Consider the following 17,923-nt stretch of genomic DNA (forward strand, 5'->3'; position numbering starts at 1 on the left):
CCTATTAGACCCCTAGCCTGGGAACCTCTATATGCTGCAGGTGCGGCCCTAAAACGACAAAAGACAAAAGACAAAAAAAAAAGGAAAGAAAGAAAGAAAACCAAACATTCTAGTTTGCATATTCATGGCAGTTGAATAGGTAGATTTCATAGACATGTATTGGATCCCTGGGATCTTCTGTGCACGTTAGTTGGTTACACTTGTTTTTCAAATTATGAGCCATAGGACTGTGTGTCAGGGTTGGCGGCTGTTGGCAGTTCCATTGAGTCGTTTATTATTTAGGACTGATAATGTTGATTAGGATAGAGAAGTGCTTCTCATATTGGGAGAACAGAGAGCTGATCTTGGCAGTTGCTTGGGAGAATAGCAGTCTCTATAAACAAGTGGCAGTTAAATATGAAGTGTGCCTTGGAACTGGAAATCGAAATTGACATGGCATTGTCATCTGGTTTCGTTCTTCCCTAGGTGCCCTTGTTTCATCCATTTATCTGATGTCCTGCCTGCTTTCCAGAATGTTCTAGGCTGAACAGGACAGCTGTGGGAACACAGAGAGGCCTCAGTTCTTAGCCTGCCAGGAGGTGGAGGGACTGCCCTTCACTTCAGAGGGTCACTGCCCTTAAACTGATCAACATGGGGCTTCTCACCCTGCAGTTAGCAGGAGCGGGGGGTGTTTGTAACAAACTGGAACCCATGGGAGAAGCATCCTGCTGGTCCCTTGTCACTGTGGCAGAAGGGGTCATGTTGGTTCTCTTCTTTAAGAATTGAGCTACACCACACACATGCCCAGTTCTGTAGCTCCTCCTGGAGCCATGGGCCTCCCTCCTTTTCCCACAAGTGAATCCAGGTGTGACATCCCAGGTATGAGGCAGGTGGCCAGGAGGGAAGGGCCTCTGAGGTCCCGCTGCTGCTGTCTGGGCAGCCTGCCTCCTTCCTTTGGCCTTGAGTCCCTGGGGAAGCCGGCTTAGTCCTGTACAAGCCAGCCTTGACCTTCATGCAGAGCCCTAGCACTGAGCTGAATGGAGTATCAAAAGCAGAGACAAAGTGTTTAGATCTTTGGAGGGCTCTGCTTACTCTTCCTTTCCCCACTACTTTTAAATCGTGGCTCTATACCCATGATATAGACTTTACTATTTTGACATTGTATTGTGCATTGACAGTGACAATGATACTGAATTGTGCAACTTTCCCTATTAATTCCAGAACATTTTCATCACCCCCGAAAGAGACCCTATACTTATTAAGCAGTCACTCCCCAGTCTCCCTTCCCTCTAGCCCCTGGTAATGACAAATCTGCTTTCTTTCTATGCAGGCAGACCCCTGGGGACCCTGAGATATTGGGGATTTGATTCCAGAACCCTGCAATAAAGCGAGTCACACAAATCTTTTGGCGTCTCAGAGCGTATAAAAGTTATGTTTACACTAAACTGTAGTCTATCAGGTGTGTAATAACATCTAAAAACAGTAAACATACCTTAATTTAAAAATACTTTATTGCTAAAAATACGCTAATCATCAAAGCACTGGGATGCATGTTCGAACCCCTGCCCGGCACAGTGGATTAAGGATCTGGTGTTGCTATAGCTGCGGCTTAGGTCAAGACTGTGCTTCAGATCTGATTCCTGGCCTGAGAACTGCATATGCCATGGGCTGACTAAAAAAAAAAAAAAAGAGAAAATGCCAATCATCATCTGAGACTTCAGTGAGTCATAACCATTTTGCTGGTGGAGGGCCTTGCCTTCATGTTGATGACTGCTGACTGATCGGGATGGTGATTGCCGAAGGCTTGAGTGGCTGTGGCAATCTCTTAAAATAAGACAACAGTGAAATTTACCCCATTAGTTGACTCTTCCTTTAACAGATGATTTCTCTGTAGCATCTATTGCCGTTTGATAGCATTTACTCACAGTAGAATTTCTTTCAAAATTGGAGTCAATCCTCTGAAACTCTGCCCCTGCTTTATCAACTAAGTTTATGGACTATTTTAAAATCCTTGGTTGTCATTTCAACAGTCTTCACAGCATCTCCAAGAGCAGTAGATTTCTTCTCAAGAAACCACTTACATCATTCATTCATGAGAGGCAAATCCTTATCCGTTTAAATTTTATCATGAAATTGTAGCAATTTAGTCCCATCTTCAGGCTCTACTTCTAATTCCAGTTCTCTTTCTGTTTCCACCACATCTGCAGTGACTTCTTCCACTGAAGTCTTGAACCCCTCAGGCTCATCCATAAGGGTTAGAATCAACGTCTTTCAGACCCCCGTTAACGAGATTTTGACCTCTTCTCATGAATCACGAATGTTCTTAATGGTATCTAAAATGGTGAATCCTTTTCAGAAGGTTTTCAGGAATCACTGTCTATGGCAGCTATAGCCTTATGAAACTCATGTGTTAAATAATAAGACTTAAAAGTTGAAATTACTCCTTGATCCATGGGCTGCAGAATAGGTGTTGTGTTAGCAGGGGTGAAAATAACAGTAATTGCACTGTCCCTCACCATCAGAGCTCTTGCATGACCAGATGCATTGTCAATGAGAAGTAATATTTTGGAAGGAGTCTTATTCTGAGTAATAGGTTTCATCGGTGGGCTTAAAATATTCAGTAAAGCATGTTGTAAACAGGCGTGCTGTCATGCAGGCTTTGTTGTTTCATTTATAGAGCTCAGGCAGAGTAGATACAGCATAATTCTTAGGGCCCTAGGATTTTCAGATAGTAAATGAACTTTGGCTTCAACTTGGTCATCTGCTGTGTAGCCCCTAACAAAAATCATGCTATTTTTTGAAGTTTTGAATCTTAGGCACTGACTGCTCTCCAACTATGAAAGTCCTAAATGGCATCTTCTTCCAGGAGAATGCCTTTTGATCTACATTAAAAATCTGTTGTTGGGAGTTACCAATGTGGCTCAGTGGAAACAAATCCTACTGGTATCCATGAGGACGCATGTTTGATCTTGGCCCCCCTCAGTGGGTCGGGGATCTAGTGTCGCCATGAGCTGTGGTGTAGGTCACGGATGTGGCTTGGATCTTGTGTTGCTGTGGCTGCACCGTAGGCCAGCAGGTGTAGCTCCAATTCGACCCCTGGCCTGGGAACTTGCATTTGCTGTGGGTGTAGCCCTAAAAAAAAAATCTGTTGTTTAGTGCAGCCACCTTCACTGATTACCTGAGCTAGATTTGGGTAACTTGCTGCAGCTTCTACATCAGCACTTGCGGCTTCATTTTGCACCTTTATGTTATGGAGCTGGCTTCTTCCCTTAAAGCTCGTGAACCAACCTCTGCTACTTTCAGACTTTTCTTCTGCAGCTTCCTCATCTCTCTCAGCCTTCACAGAATTGAAGAGAGGTAGAGCCTTGTTCTAGATTAGGTTTCGGCTTAAGGGAATGTTGTGGCTGGTTTGATGTTCTATCCAGACCACTTAAACTTTCTTGATGTTTTGCTTTCTTATCATCCATGTGTTCACTGGAGTAGCACTTTCAATTTCCTTTTGTATTCACAACTTTGCTCACTGGCACAAGAGGCCTAGCTCTTGGGCTTTCTTGGCATTTGACACGCCTTCCTCACTAAGCTTAATTATATCTCACTTTTGATTTAAAATTAGAGACATGCAACTCTTCCTTTCACTTGAACATGTAGGGGCCATTGTAGGGTTTTTAATTGGTCTAATTTCAGTATTGTTGTGCTCAGGGAATAGGAAGGCCTGAGGAGAGGGAGAGAGATGGAGGACTAGCCAGTTGGTAGAGCCCTCTACACATTTATTAAGTTCACCGTCTAATATGAGTGTGGTCTGTAAGGCCTTCAGACAGTTACAATGGTAACATTAAAGATCACCGATCACCATAAAAAATATAATAGTCATGAAAAAGTTTGAAATGTTGTGAGACTTACCGAAATGTGACTCAGAGACCCAAAATGAGCAAATGCTGTTGGAAAAAAAGGTGCTGAGTGACTACCTCAATGCAGGGCGCCACAAACCTTCAATTTGTAAAAAGTGTAACATCTGTGAAGCATAACAAATGAAGTAAAAGAAAATAAGATTTGCCTGTTTCTAAACATTTCATCTAAATGAAAGCATATAAGATGTGACCTTCCATGTCTGGCTTCTTTGACTGAGAATAATTTCAGAGTTCACTCTTGTCTATCAGGACCTCCTTCCTTATTATGGCTGAATGATATTCCATTGCATGGACAGAGCCCACTTTCTTTATCCATTCATCTGTGGACAGATATTTGGGTTGTTTCCACCTTCTTACTGTTGTGAACACTCCTGTATCTGTTTTTGTGTAGACACCTGCTTTCTGCTCTTTTAGGTATGCACCTCAGAGCAGAATTGCTGAGTAAGATGGACATTTAATGTTTAACTTTGTGAGGAATTACAAACTGGACATTTTACATTCCCACCAGCAATGCATGAGGGTCTAGTTATGCTCAAATTAAAAAAAAAAATTAACAGCCTAGGAGTTCCTGTCGTGGTGCAATAGTTAACGAACCCAACTAGGAACCATGAAGTTACAGGTTTGATCCCTGGCCTCACTCAGCGGGTTAAGGATCCGGTGTTACTGTTAGCTGTGGTATAGGTTGCAGACATGGCTCGGATCCCAAGTTGCTGTGGCTGTGGTGTAGGCCGGCAGCTGCAGCTCTGATTCAACCCCTAGCCTGGGAACCTCCATATGCTGCAGGTGCGGCCCTAGAAAAGACCAAAAAGACCAAAAAAAAAAAAAAAAATTAATAGCCTGAATGAAGCCTTGATGGCCTGGCATCTGGACACACCAGTTCTGCTTCAGTGCTGGAGGAGGCGCTGCCCTGAGCCAAGACGTTTGTTGCATGTGTCTTCCTGTCCTGGATGCTGGCACCCAGTGCAATGCAGGGCACACAAGAGATGCTTGCTTAGATTGGCTTTGGATGCAGCCTTGGGACAGTGCTGACCAAGGTGAAAATGCAGAGGCCAGTTCAGAAGAATACACTTCTGCTCGGGAATGCTAGCCCCCCAGGTACTGCCTGTCCTGTAAAGAGAGTGAGTGATGGGGTGGAGAAGTGCCAGGAGGTCTGGGGGTCACTGGCAGAGGAGGTTTCAGCAGATCAGTCGTGGAGAACAATGCCAGGCCCAAGTGGCTTCCCCCATGGATCTTGTCATGATTTCTTAAGTCAGAGATTGGCCTCAAAAAGATCCTGTCATCCCCTAGGGGTAACTATGATAAGAATAAATACTTTATCCAAGCTCTCCTCCGATAAATAGCACAGAGTGACCTGAATCATAAGAGGGATGCAAGAAAAAGAACAATATTGTCACTTTTCTGAGCCACCTCTTTGTCAGGGGATGAATTGAAGGGCCTTTGAGAGAAGATATGGAGGGTGCTGATCTGACCTTCAGAGACCTTGTGGGCTCCACTCTCAGCCTGGCCCCACAGGAGCCCCCGCTTGTGTGACTGTCCCAGCCACACCTGAACTGGACAGAGGAGGCTTGGAATGCCAGATGAGTCAGGTTGTCCAAGGCCTTTGAAAACAGAACAAGGGATGATGTCTGGAGATGGCTATCACCTCCTTGTGTGGCAGCACAGGGGTTTCTCTGACACAGAGTTATGTTTGTGGGGAGATAGAACAGTCCTGTGGGAAGTAGAGGCTTACTTTGCTTTGTGCCAATGCTGTCACCCCTCCGTGTCACTCATGCACTTGTCATTCAGAACAGCACTTGGAAACACATGGCACTGGTTACAGATGGAGTGAGCACAAGTGGGCATGTGCTTGTTATTCCATCTAAAGCCATGTGGGTTACATTGCCGTGTTTTCAGTTTAACCAAGAAGACACAATCAGAATTGGCATGTTAAAAAAATCCTAGCTGTAATTTCACCAACTTGAGCCAAGATATTTATTAGAACAGTTTATTCAAATTAGTATATTTTTCTTACAGGCAGGTCACCCCTGCCCTGAACAGCTGGCCCTGGCATTTTATAACTGGCCTGTACCGTTGGATTGTGTTCTGTTCTCAGGGCTCCATGAAGGTGGGGCACAGGGGTTCCCCCAAGATTAGCATATTTCACTTCACGTGTTTCACTCCCTCTCTTCTGAGTGGATGGCTGACACGGGTTCCAGTTGGTAGCCCCAGTAAGCCGCCACTACAGCTTCCTTAGGAGGGACATGGCCCTGCCTTCCCTGTTGGCTGCAAAGGTTGGGTTAACCCTGGCTGGCATCTTTCTTTGAGGTGGCTTTTGTAACTTGGGAAGGACACAAAAGGATTTAAATAGCATCTTCATCTCAGATACCCAGAGCCCCAAATCCACACAGGCCTCTAATCATGTTCATTTCAGATGCTGCATCCTGAGCTGCCAAGATCCCCACCCTGCTCCCAAAGATGAAAATTAGAGCACCAGATGGGCTCTCCCAGGGAGAGGCAGCATGAGCCCATCATCCTGCCTCTCTGGAAACAACCCTGGCTGTTTATTAGGAGATGCGGTTGTTATGATGATAAGTGGTCAGAGAGAGTTAGAGAAGATGTTGGCATGGAGGGAAGGGTCAAGCCTATAGAAGCTTGGGGAGAAGCTGCCATTAGGAGTGGACCTGAGACCTTGTGTTGCCCATGGTCGCCCACACTGAGGTGTCTGGGCGATGGTGTGGGGCACTGACATCCATCCTGTGTTCTCCTGGCCAAGCTCAAACTGTGTGGGGCCTCATTCCCCAGAAGGAAGACTTCTTCTGTTTGCCAAAGGCAGCTAATGCAGGGCAGGCGGCCCTCCTGGTGCTGCCTCCTCTCACCATGTACTTGGCACTTTGATGAGTGTCTGTGGCCCTGTATTTATGGTCCTCTTTCTGCTAGAAGAATTGAACCCCAAGCTGCAACATTCATAGAAGGAGTGTTATCTTAGTCCTTTTGGGGCTGCTAGAACAGAATGCTATAAACTGGGGGCTTTGTCAATGACAGAAGTTGCTTCTCTCAAGGTTCTGGAAGCTGGACATCCAAGATTAAGGCGCTGGCAGATTTGATATCTTTGAGAGCCCCCTTTATAGACATCCATCTTCTCAGGGTGGAAAGGGTAGGGAGCTCTCAAGTCTCCTTTTTAAGGGCACTAATCCCATTTACGAGGGCTCCACCCATGTGAATGCCTCTAATCCTAATCACTTCCTCACAGCCCCACCTCCTGATGCTGTTCCCTGAAGGTTAGGTTTCCACGTGAACTGGTGGGGGAAGTACAAACATTCATTTGTCAGTTGGTTTGTTTGTTCCTTTGGGGGTTTTGGAGGTTCCTGTGCCCATTCTGCTCCTATCATGGTAGTGCAGGCCTTCAGGAAATTAAGTTGGTGAACACAGCCTAGAGAAGGTCACCAGGTTAGAGATCTTGCAGACAAGAGGGTAACGTCCTGACGTGCTCTAAGTGGACTTTGAAATAGGCAAGTGGACATGACAGCAGGGGTTGTCTGGGGGTATCCCATGGTAGAGTTTACTTAAGGCAGAAGGAAGCAGCATTTGTGGTGAGAGACATCTTGGACATTATAGGAGGCTTTTCCTGGGTCCGTAATGGGAGATGCAGAGACAGCAGGGCAGTGGGAGAAATCCATTAAAGGTTGGGGGACAAGCCTGGCTCCAGTGGGACTCTGGCAGGAGTGCACCCCTGAAGGCTCCACTCTGCAGGAAGGGGCACTGCTAGCTCAGCTTGGTCAGCACAGGGTCCCCTGGGGTGGATCCCAGCCCTTCCACCTGGAGAAGCATGGGTTTAGCCCTGGGAAGGAGGGCTGTGATAGATGGACCAGGGGGTCCCAGAGCCCTGCCTCAGGATAGACTAGGACAGTGGGGCCAGGTTAGGGCCCACCCGTGAAGCCTGGGAGGTCACAGGGCTAAGGGAAGGGGCAGTCCTTGGGGTTTCCAGCAAGGAAGCAGGGGCCAAGCAGACATCTGCCTCACAGGCTCCAGCTGTGCCCTGCATCCTCTCTGTTCCAGGAGAGCCTCATTTCTTCTTGCGGATTGAGGGAGCCCTGATTTCTCTTGGGATGTGGTGGTGCCTTCCCCTCTTATGGTTATGTACAGACCTTCCCGATCCTGAAGCCCAGCCCAATGCTGTCCACCCCCCTATCTGAGCCATCTCCTGCCATGCCCACCAGCTCCGAAGCCCTGTGGTGACTGGAGTTACAGAGAGGACACTCATCTCAGAGGCCCTGGTCTGCCTGGTGCACGGCCATCCTGTCCCAGTTAGGGCCAGGATGGTGGGCCTGGGTCTTTTAATGTTTCTTTAACCCCTGCAGAGAGGTTGAGTGAAATCATGGGATGTGACAGTGACATTCTAGGGTGGGGAAGACACGACACTTGCTGGGCCACCTGAGCCTGTGGGTCAGGTGGCCCAGCCTCAGTCCCTTCATCTGTAAATCAGGAGATAAATAATGACTTAGGTATTTATCAATAAATATAATGTAAGCATAACATTTATATTCATAATATAAATTATTTACAAATAAAACTTATTAATGTTCTCATCATTGCATTGTTACTGCTTGATAATGTATTTCCAGAAAGTTCTGGCATTTGACTTAGCATGCTGGCTTACTAGAGCTACCTCGGGGCTTCAGACATTTATTTCACCGCTTGGATCTCTGTAGCTCTGGATAGTACAGGGCACTAAGCAGAGAAAATATATCTAAATTTTGTTCATTGAAGTCAGAGGAATTTTGGCTTGATGTCTTCTTAAGAGAAGACTTATGACATATCCTTGGGGGCATTTTTACCTCTAGTAGTTGATTGACTAATTTGCATTAACTAAGGAATTTAGATTTTAGAATTTGCATTAAACTAAGAATTTAGGTTTTGTAGGAATATAATTTTAACCCTGGGCACCGTTGCTGGGAATGTAAAATGCCTTAGCTGTGGTGGAAAACAGGATGGTGCTTTCTCAAAAGATAAAAAATAAAATTACTATATGATCCTGCTTCCGGGTGAATATTTACTCAAATAATTGGAGGCAGAGACTCTAGAGTTATTTGTACACCAGCGTTCACAGCAGCATGATTCACGAGAGCCAAAATGTGGAAGCAACCCAGGCATCCATTGGACGGACGATGAGTGAACACAGTGTGATCTGTCATAAATGCAGTATTATTCAGCCTTAAAAAGGAAGGACTTCTGGAGCTCCTGCTGTGGTGCAGCGGGATCAGCAGCCCCTTGGGAGTGCTGGGACTCCAGTTTGATCCCCAGCCTGGCACAGTGGGTTAACGATCTGGCATTGCCGCAGCTGCGGCTTAGTTCAAGGCTGTGGCTCAGATCTGACCCCTGGCCTGGGAGCTCCATGTGCTGCAGGGGGCCATAAATAAATAAATAAAATAAAATAAAAGGGAAGGACTTCTGACACAGGCTACAAAAGGGATGAACCTTGATGACATTATGCTCAGTGAAGTAAGCCAGATACAAAAAGACAGATCTTGTATGATTTCACCTATATGAGGTCTTTAGGGTAAATTGATACAGATAACTGGTGGCTGCCAGGGGCAGGGAGGGAACAGGGAGTTAATATTTAATGGCAAGGAGTTTCAGTTTTGCAAGATGAAAAGAGTTCTGGAGACAGAGGGTGGTGATGGCTGCACAACAGTGTGAAAACAATACCATTGAACTGCACACTTACAAAAGGTTAAGATAGCAAATTTTAGGTTCTATTCATGCTACCACAGTTTAAAATAATAATAAAGAATAAAATTAGTATGATTCAAATAACTTTTCAGAAATATAAAAGTATACATGTTACTGGCAGAAAGTTTAATTAAATGATAGCTGCCTGCACACACACATTCCTATATTCACCTGCATTTTTACAAAACTGTATCATATTGTATCTCCAGTTTGGGATCTTGGTTTCTTTTTCTAACATATGGAAACACCATCTTTATCTTTAATTTCTGGTTCCCAGGTTTGCAATGGTTTGGAGCAGCCGAGGAAACAGCAGCGCTCTGATCTCAACGGACCTGTTGACAATAACAACATCCCAGAGGTAATTTTTCCAAGGATGAGCGTTCTGCCGCAGGGCCCTAATGTTGGAGCTACCCACGGTGCCTTCATCTGCTCATCCTCTCCAGGATGCTCTTCCCACACAGTCCCTGGGGGGAGGGAGCTGGTCAAGCAAAGTCAGGTGGTCTGGAGGAGGGAAGGGAAGGCCCTTTCCCATTGGTTCAGGCTCACACCCAGGTGTGTTTATGTGTTGCATCTGGTGACTGGCGGGGGGGCGGGGGGGGGTCATTGGTGGTCCCCAGTTCAACCCCCATTATCTGACAGCTGTGTTCTAAAACAGGATTCCCATCGTGGCACAGTGGAAACGCATCTGACTAGGAACCGTGAGGTTGTGGGTTTGATCCCTGGCCTCACTCAGTGGGTCAAGGATCTGGCGTTGCCGTGAGCTGTAGTGTAGGTCGCAGTCGCGGCTTGGATCCTGTGTTGCTGTGTCTCTGGCGTAGGCTGGCAGCAACAACTCTGATTGGACCCCTATCCAGGGAACCTTCACATGCCATGAGCACGGCCCTGGAAAATAAAAGCAAAAAAAAAAAAAAAAAAGCTAAAACAGGATTACTCAATGGAGGCATCATTGACGTTCAGGGCCTGATCGGAAGGGCTGTCCTTGGTACTGTGTGATATTTAGACACATCCCTGGCCTCGACCCAATACATGCTAGTAGCAGCCCTCCTCCCCAGATAGTGACCACCAAAAATGTCTACAGAAATAGCCAGATGTCACCTTGGGGCCAAAAATCGTTCAGGTTGAGAACCACTCTTCTAAACCAACAATGTGGTTTTAAGAAACAATCCCATCTAAACCTACACTACCATGATGGAGGTTATTAAAAACAAGTTATTTCCCTTTGTTGGACAACATAGTTTAGATGAGGTTTTCTAACCTTGATGAAATAACTATGGCTACCCATAGAGTGGTGTCCAGTCTCCTTTATCTTGCTTTTAAAGATGTACCCTGGTAATTCTTATGCCTACAGTTGGAGAGCCATTGGGTGTGTGGTCTCCAGGTTTCCTTCTAGCAGTGACACACTAGTCTAAGGGTCCCTTGGTGTTAGCTGGTGGCCTTTTATACCTCTCATGTTTTCTCATGAGACAAATGTCATGGTGCCTGAAAGACACTGGTTTGCTGTATGAGGCTGACTTTTTGGGAATACCAGTCCCTCATAGGGTTTAGCTTTTCCCATTATGGCAGTCATCTTAGCCTAGATCTTATGGGCCACATACTTACAACTGGTGTGTGTGTGTATATTTTCATATTTCCTAACAGACAAAGAAGGTGGCATCATTTCCAAGTTTTGTGGCTGGTAAGTGATCGATTTTTCTCTCTCAGGGGGGTGGTTGCATTTTTATGTCAAAGCAAATGGTACTATTACTTTTGGTTGTCTCCTGCAAAGCTTGTATAGAAAGCTCACTTTTAAGGTGAGAAGGCAAGGCGCTGGGCCTTTGATCAATTGAGCACTTCATAAGCCTCTGTCTTAGGTAGAAGGGGGGCAGGTCCAATTGATTAGGGAACAGTAGACCATCCCATTTAATTACCCTTTCCGTAATGGCCTCACCCATGACACTGATGATTGAATTAATAGATTGAAATGTGTCTGTATAAGCAGCTAATTACAGTCTAACACTTTTGATTAGGGTGGATATAATTGCATCCAAATTCAAGCTTTTTTTTTTTTAAGACTCTTCATTTCTTTCCACTCGCCTGTCTTTTTTGAGAAGGTTAGTGTTGCATTTCAACATCCAATTAAAAAACCCAACTGATCTGTTCTGCATCACTTTTTGTGGGGGTGGCGGGAAGGGTACACCTGCTTGGCTGTTGTCTGAAGGGCATCAGGGAACCTCCAGCAGTTCCTTTAGAATGTCCTCCAACCACAAGATAGAGAGCCTCTTAAGTAGTGCCTTTCTCTTGGCCAGGAGGCTGTTTCCTGCTCTTGCTAGTGGGTTACGATAAACAATGTGAAACTTACTAGTTCTTTCAATAAGTTGCTAATTGATTTTTATGAATATTTGTGAGAGCAAGGTAAATCTTCAGAAATAAATAGCTTTAAACCTTTGCTACCCTAGTTTTCTTTTTTAACTAAGAACTAAAATCTGGGAAGCTGGAGTCCTCAAATTCTCTTTCAAGGAATTGCTTTGAACCAGGGTAGTTTTAACCAGTTCAAACTGGTTAAAAATGAATTCACTGGCTCTATCTGGTTGTGGCTGATTCCACATCATGCTGGCTGTGTTGTGCCAACTGGATGAAAACCAATTTTGGATGGTTGTAACCAGTACTACACAATTCAGATGGTCTTGACTCCATTTTGACCACTTTCAGTAGGCTCCAGTAGGTCCCACTCAGCACTTTACCTGTGGTTTTAGGTATGTTTTAGTCGGCAAAGACTGGGTCACACTGTTTTCCATCAGGTCACAGTATATCATGGTGCTTCCAGTCCAGTCTGCTAGCTGTGATTTCTCCAGGACCCAGTGACTGGCAGGACCAGCCTCTTTGTAGGGGAAGGATGCAGCACATCCCAACTCCAGTCTTCTTGGGGGTCAGGATGCCAGGATGCGCCTGTGCCAGTCACACTGTGCCAGTGATGGAGGCTCTTGCAGACCCAAGAAGCTCACTTTTCAACATAACACTTCAGGGGTGCCATTTGGGCAGGACTCCCTGAACTGGTCTGGGGGAATGATTTGGGCATTAGGTGCCTCTGTCTCTGGGATCAGCCCCAAACCTGCAGAGAGGGGGATGGTGGAAGGGAAGCAGGGTCAGTGCCTGGGTTCCCTGAGTCATGCCTCTGGCTGCTGACATTTGGGAAAACTCCCTGCCCTGTATCAGCTCAGATGGTTCTAGACCAAATCAAAACAGTTGCCTCCAACCAGTCCACACTGGCTAAGGCTGCTTGTGACTGACTCAGACTTTAGTGTTTCCCATAGAAGAGAAGCCCTTTGACTGTTACGAAAATGTAGAGATCTTAAAGCAAAAACACATCCCTTAACAGTAGAGAATTCATGTGCCATAAAGTCTGCCTCAGCAACAGGAAGAGATGATGATGAAAAACCTTAGACTATAATGAGTATGGGAAAACCACTCCCAAATCAGACACCCTTATCAGTTAGGAATGCATTTCGATGCCAGCCACTTCCCACCCCACCCCATCCTGTGAGCTTATCCAGCTGGGAAGCTTCTTGTGTGAAGAGGTCAAGAGGTAAGTGGCTGCTGGGTCCATGGCTTCATGACCTCGGGGTCAGCACTCTGCTTCTCCTGCCTTCCCCTCAGGCGTGGCACCTCATACCCCACCGTGTCTGTGGTCTCCAGACACTCCTTCCTATTTCAGGCAGAAGAAGAGAAAAAAGGGCAAAAATCCACACCAGCTGTGGTAGACATGGGAAAGATGGTGGTTTGCAACCTTGGAGGGTGCAGAGCTTTGGGCTTCCCGTGGAGGGTCCTTTTTGGAAGTGGACATGTCCCTTGAGAGGACCCTGAAATCCATGCCCATGGAGTGATTTTAACATGCTGTCTCCTGGGACATGAGGCTGTCACACCAGGATGGCCCCACACACCCTCCTTGATGGGAGTTTCTTACCCCTGTGCTTGAGGCCAGCTCCTGGGTGGCTGTGTGGATGCTGCATGGACTCTTGGAAGAATCCATCTGGCAGACTCTTCTTCCTGCCTTATTCCTTCTGAGGAAAAGGCCCCATGTGTTTCAACTTAGACCTCATGAGTCCGAGTGATTAGTTGAACCTTAAAGACCCTAAGGGCCTCCATTTCTCCCATCTGCTGTGCCAGTGACTGCACCCTGAACTTCAGTATTGCCTGTCCCTGGCTCTCCAGGAAGGAGGGGAGCATGTACTTGTTAAAACCCAAACGTCAGTGCTGGTCCCAGGCAGTGGAGCCCCTCAGTGGAGCTTCAGCACCAAACAAGCGGTCGATAGAGTGTGTTCTGTTCCTCATGCTGTTCTTCTCCTGGTCCAGCAGCCAAAGTGTCCCTGGGCCATCTATACCCCATCAGCACTTTTGCCCTGAGCTGGGATGCTGCTCGCTCTCCAGTCCAGTCCTACAGGGCCCTACCCCATCTGTACCTTGTCAGTTTCCATCCCAGGTGCTGGGAGATCACAGGCCAAGTCCCTGACTTCCAGGCCAGGGGCTGAGTGGGGCCCTCAGGTGGTGATGAAGCCACATGGCCATTTTAATTCCGTGAGCACTTCAAATCTGAGCCTTGGTTTGCTCTTAAGCAGTTGGGATGAATCTGTTCAGAAAAGACTCCTAAGTGGAAGGTAGCTCTCACCTCCTCCTCTGCAGCCTGTGACGGGGACAGGGATCCCCAGCCCAGAACAGGCCTGGGTGGGCTGGTGGGCCTTGGGTCCTGGTGCTGTTGGCCAGAGGATGGGAGTCAGGAGGGAACAGAGCATTCCAAAGAGGGGTTGTGAAAACCTAAAAGACTTCTTGTTACAAACAAACAAAGCAATATTAGATCTTTTCCTCAGTACTCCATTTCATAGCACAAGTAGGGCTTAGACATTTTTTTTTTTTTAGGGCCGCACCCTCAGCATATGGAGGTTCCCAGACTGAGGGTCAAATTGGAGCTGCAGCTGCCAGCAACACCAGATCCAAGCCTCATCTGTGACCTACACCACAGCTCACGGCAATGCCAGATCCTTAACCCACTGAGTGAGGCTAGGGATTGAACTTGTGTCCTCATGGATGTTAAATTTGTTTCTGCTGAGCCATGACAGGAACTCCTTGGACATGTTTTAAAATGGGATCTCTTATTCACTAGTAGAGGTTTGTTAAGATTTCTCTGAATAATGCTTGGATCAAGCCAAGAGCCATAAGAATGAAAAATGATTTCTACCCTGAAAATCCTTATGGTACCTTCCCCTTTTCTGTTGGCACATCCCAGACCCTTAATCCCTCTCTGCAGTGGAAGGCACTGTTAAATGTCTTGTAAATCTTTCCAGAAATTTCCAGGACATATAAAAACCTATATGGAGAGCTTTTTCTTAAAATGGGTATTGCGCTGGCCACATGAGTCTGACCTTAGCTCTCCTCTTTCTTAGTAGATCATATTTCTTGATAGAGACAACAAATATAGATCCACCTAATGTGTTAAGTGGCAGCACAGGATTCAGTGACACAGACACGTGATGGGGTATTGATCAGCCCCCTGTGGACCGATGGTTGCATGGTTTCCTATTGGTGCATCAGTGGTCAGCCTGGTGGCTGTGTCTTTGTGATCAAGTGTGAGTTATTTTAGAGAAGCACTTCCTGGGTAGAGCAGGGTTACAGGCTAGCAGCACACCAGCCTGGATAGAGACACTGGATTGCTTGCCAAGAGGGGGACCAGGTTACAGGCTCTCCATTGTATGTGAGAGTGTAGGTCACCAGTACTGCATGCCATTCCCCGCCCCTACTAAAAAAATGGTATCTTGCTGATTTCGCATGAATATTTTTCATCGACAGTGAAGCCAAACACCGCCGTATTCATATGCTCATAAGCTGTTTGTGTTTCTTTTCCTGTGCATCATGTGTTTCTTTCCTTTGCCCATTCCTCTGTCAGATTTTTGGTGTTTCTTAGTGACTTGTACTATTCTTTCCATATACAGGAAATCAGCCCTTTGATTTATATTGCAAATATTTCCCCCAGGTTACAGTTATCTGTTGAATTTCTTTTTTTGAAAGGGAGTACCTTTTAAATTTTTCTGAACATTGTATGTGGTCAAATTTATCTTTTTTTCTTTGAGGTTACTGAGTCTTTGAGATTAGTTTGACCTTCACACTCCTAAGATAAGTTTTTGTTTTTGTTTTTGGTAGTGTGCAGCCAGGGATCGAACCGGCGCCATAGCAGTGACACCACCAGATCCTTAACCTGCTGAGCCACAAGGAAACTCCAAGATTTTTTTAAAAAATAAAGCTTTCTTTTAGAACTTTTATGATTTTATTTTAAATTAGTTTAATATTTGATTTTTCTGAAATTTATTTTGGCACATGGATACAGGAAGAGTTACCTTTTGAATGTTTTATTCCAGGCAGATTACCAGTTGTGCCAAAACTATTCAATGAATCTTTTTTTTATCCCAATAGTTTGAAATGCTGCCTTTATCATGTAAGAAATTGCTGTGTACGTGTAGAGCTATTTCAGATCTGTTACACTCAGGTTCAGAACAAGGCTGCTTGATTTCCTGAGGATTGTGGTTCATTTTATCCCTGGGTACAGCTAGTTCTTGCCCTTGCCACCATCATTCCTGTCTGCAATTTCTGGGATCCTCTTGCATATTTATTTTTCCATAGATACTTTAGAATCAGTGTATCTACTTAAGCAGTAAAAATTCTTAAGGTATTTTTATTTGGCATGTCATGTGTTAAACTTATGTAGGGGACATGGCAGCTTTATAATAGAGAATCTTAACCCCACAAGGACTTACCTTTACATTTATTTAAGCTCATTTATCTTCATGAGTAAAACTTTTTCATAAAAAAATACAACACACAGGAGTTCCCTGGTGGCTCAGTGGGTTAAGGATCCAGTGTTGTCACTGCTATGGTTCCTGGCCCAGGAACTTCCTCATGCTGTGTGCACAGACAAAAAAAAAAAAAAAAAAAAAAAAAAAAAATCCAACATACGTATTTTTAGCTTATTCCTTGGTGTTTTTTTCCCTTTTATTGTTCTTGTAAATCTTATCTCTCTCTCTCATTGTTTCTTCCTAACATGTTACTATTTGTAGCTTACAAAGAAAGCTCTTGATTTTTTTAATATATTAAATTGGAAGCAACTCCCTTAATGAATTCTTTTATTTTTTGAATAGATATTTAGTTGTCTTGGGGTTTTCTTGGCATACAGTCATGTCATCCACAAATACTGCTTTGGGGATGCTTCCTTTCTTGTTTTTTGTTATTTTTTTCTTCTTGTCTAATTGGGTTGGGTACAAGAAACAGTGCTATTTGAATAGTGATTTCTTTTAAAATGATTCCTTTTTTTATTTGGCTGTGCCTGTGGCATATGGACATTCGAGGACCAGGCATGGAACCTGTACCACACTAGTAACCCAGAGCCACCACAGTGACAGCTCAGGATCCATACTCTTACTGAGACACCAGGGCAATGCACAAATGATGTCTTTTTGAAAGATAGGCTCCTTTAATTTTTATCACAAAAATTTCAAATGTATATGGAAGTAGAGGGGATACTGTGATGAACTTCCTGTGCCTGTCACCAGCTTCAGTCTTGACCTGCTCATGGCCGGTGTTGCTTCATCTACACCCTCACCCTCTAGATTACTGTAAAGCACATCTCAGACCTCACATATCCTCTAAATGTTTCAAATATGCATCTCTGAAAGATAAGAAATTTGTGTTTAAATCTACCATCACACCTAAAATAAAATAAGTAATCATCTCTTTGTGTCATGAAATCCCCAGGCTGTGTCTGCCTTTCCCCGTTACAATGTGTTTCCTCGAATGCAGGTCCAGCTGAGCGTGGTGCAGTGAGATTAGCTGATATATGTCCCCTTTTCTTATGTGTCTTATTTTATAGGTTCTCCATCCCTCTCTCTTTTTACTCCCTGACAGTATTGTTGTTGCTGCTCTTGTGGAAGAATCTATATCGCTTGTTTCATAGAGTTCCCTGCAGTCTGGTTTTTGCTGATTGCATCCTCCTGGGATTGTTGCTATAAAATGGTGGGTGTTTAGATAAAGATTTAATCTGGCTGTTTGGGGCAAAAACCCCCTGCCTTCAAAGGTATTGGCATTTTTCCATCAGGAGGCACATGTTCCCTCTTTGCTCTTCTCCTTATATAGCAGCCATTTATGATTATTGTCTATATCCATTAATTGATTAGAGGTTGAAAAATAATAGTGTTCTAATTCCATTGTTTTTCATTTTTTCTTAGTTAGCTGGGGTTTCCCTCTGCAGAGACACTTTCCCTCATTAAGTATTTGTTACCCTATGTATAGTTCATATATAGGAAAAGCAG

General features: G+C 45.0%; 1 protein-coding gene across 2 annotated transcripts in view; it reads left to right on the forward strand.

The window, feature by feature from the left end:
- The window catches only part of APBA2 (amyloid beta precursor protein binding family A member 2), a 244,275-nt gene that overhangs the window by 188,728 nt on the left and 37,624 nt on the right, over window positions 1-17,923 (forward strand). For both annotated transcript variants that reach the window (XM_047766882.1, XM_047766883.1), the window contains exons 4-5: window positions 9,874-9,954; window positions 11,235-11,271. In XM_047766882.1, the coding sequence (XP_047622838.1) occupies window positions 9,874-9,954; window positions 11,235-11,271 (118 nt within the window). The remainder of the gene's footprint in view (window positions 1-9,873; window positions 9,955-11,234; window positions 11,272-17,923) is intronic.

This window comes from Phacochoerus africanus, chromosome 2 (genome assembly GCF_016906955.1).
Source record: "Phacochoerus africanus isolate WHEZ1 chromosome 2, ROS_Pafr_v1, whole genome shotgun sequence".
Lineage (NCBI taxonomy): Eukaryota > Metazoa > Chordata > Mammalia > Artiodactyla > Suidae > Phacochoerus > Phacochoerus africanus.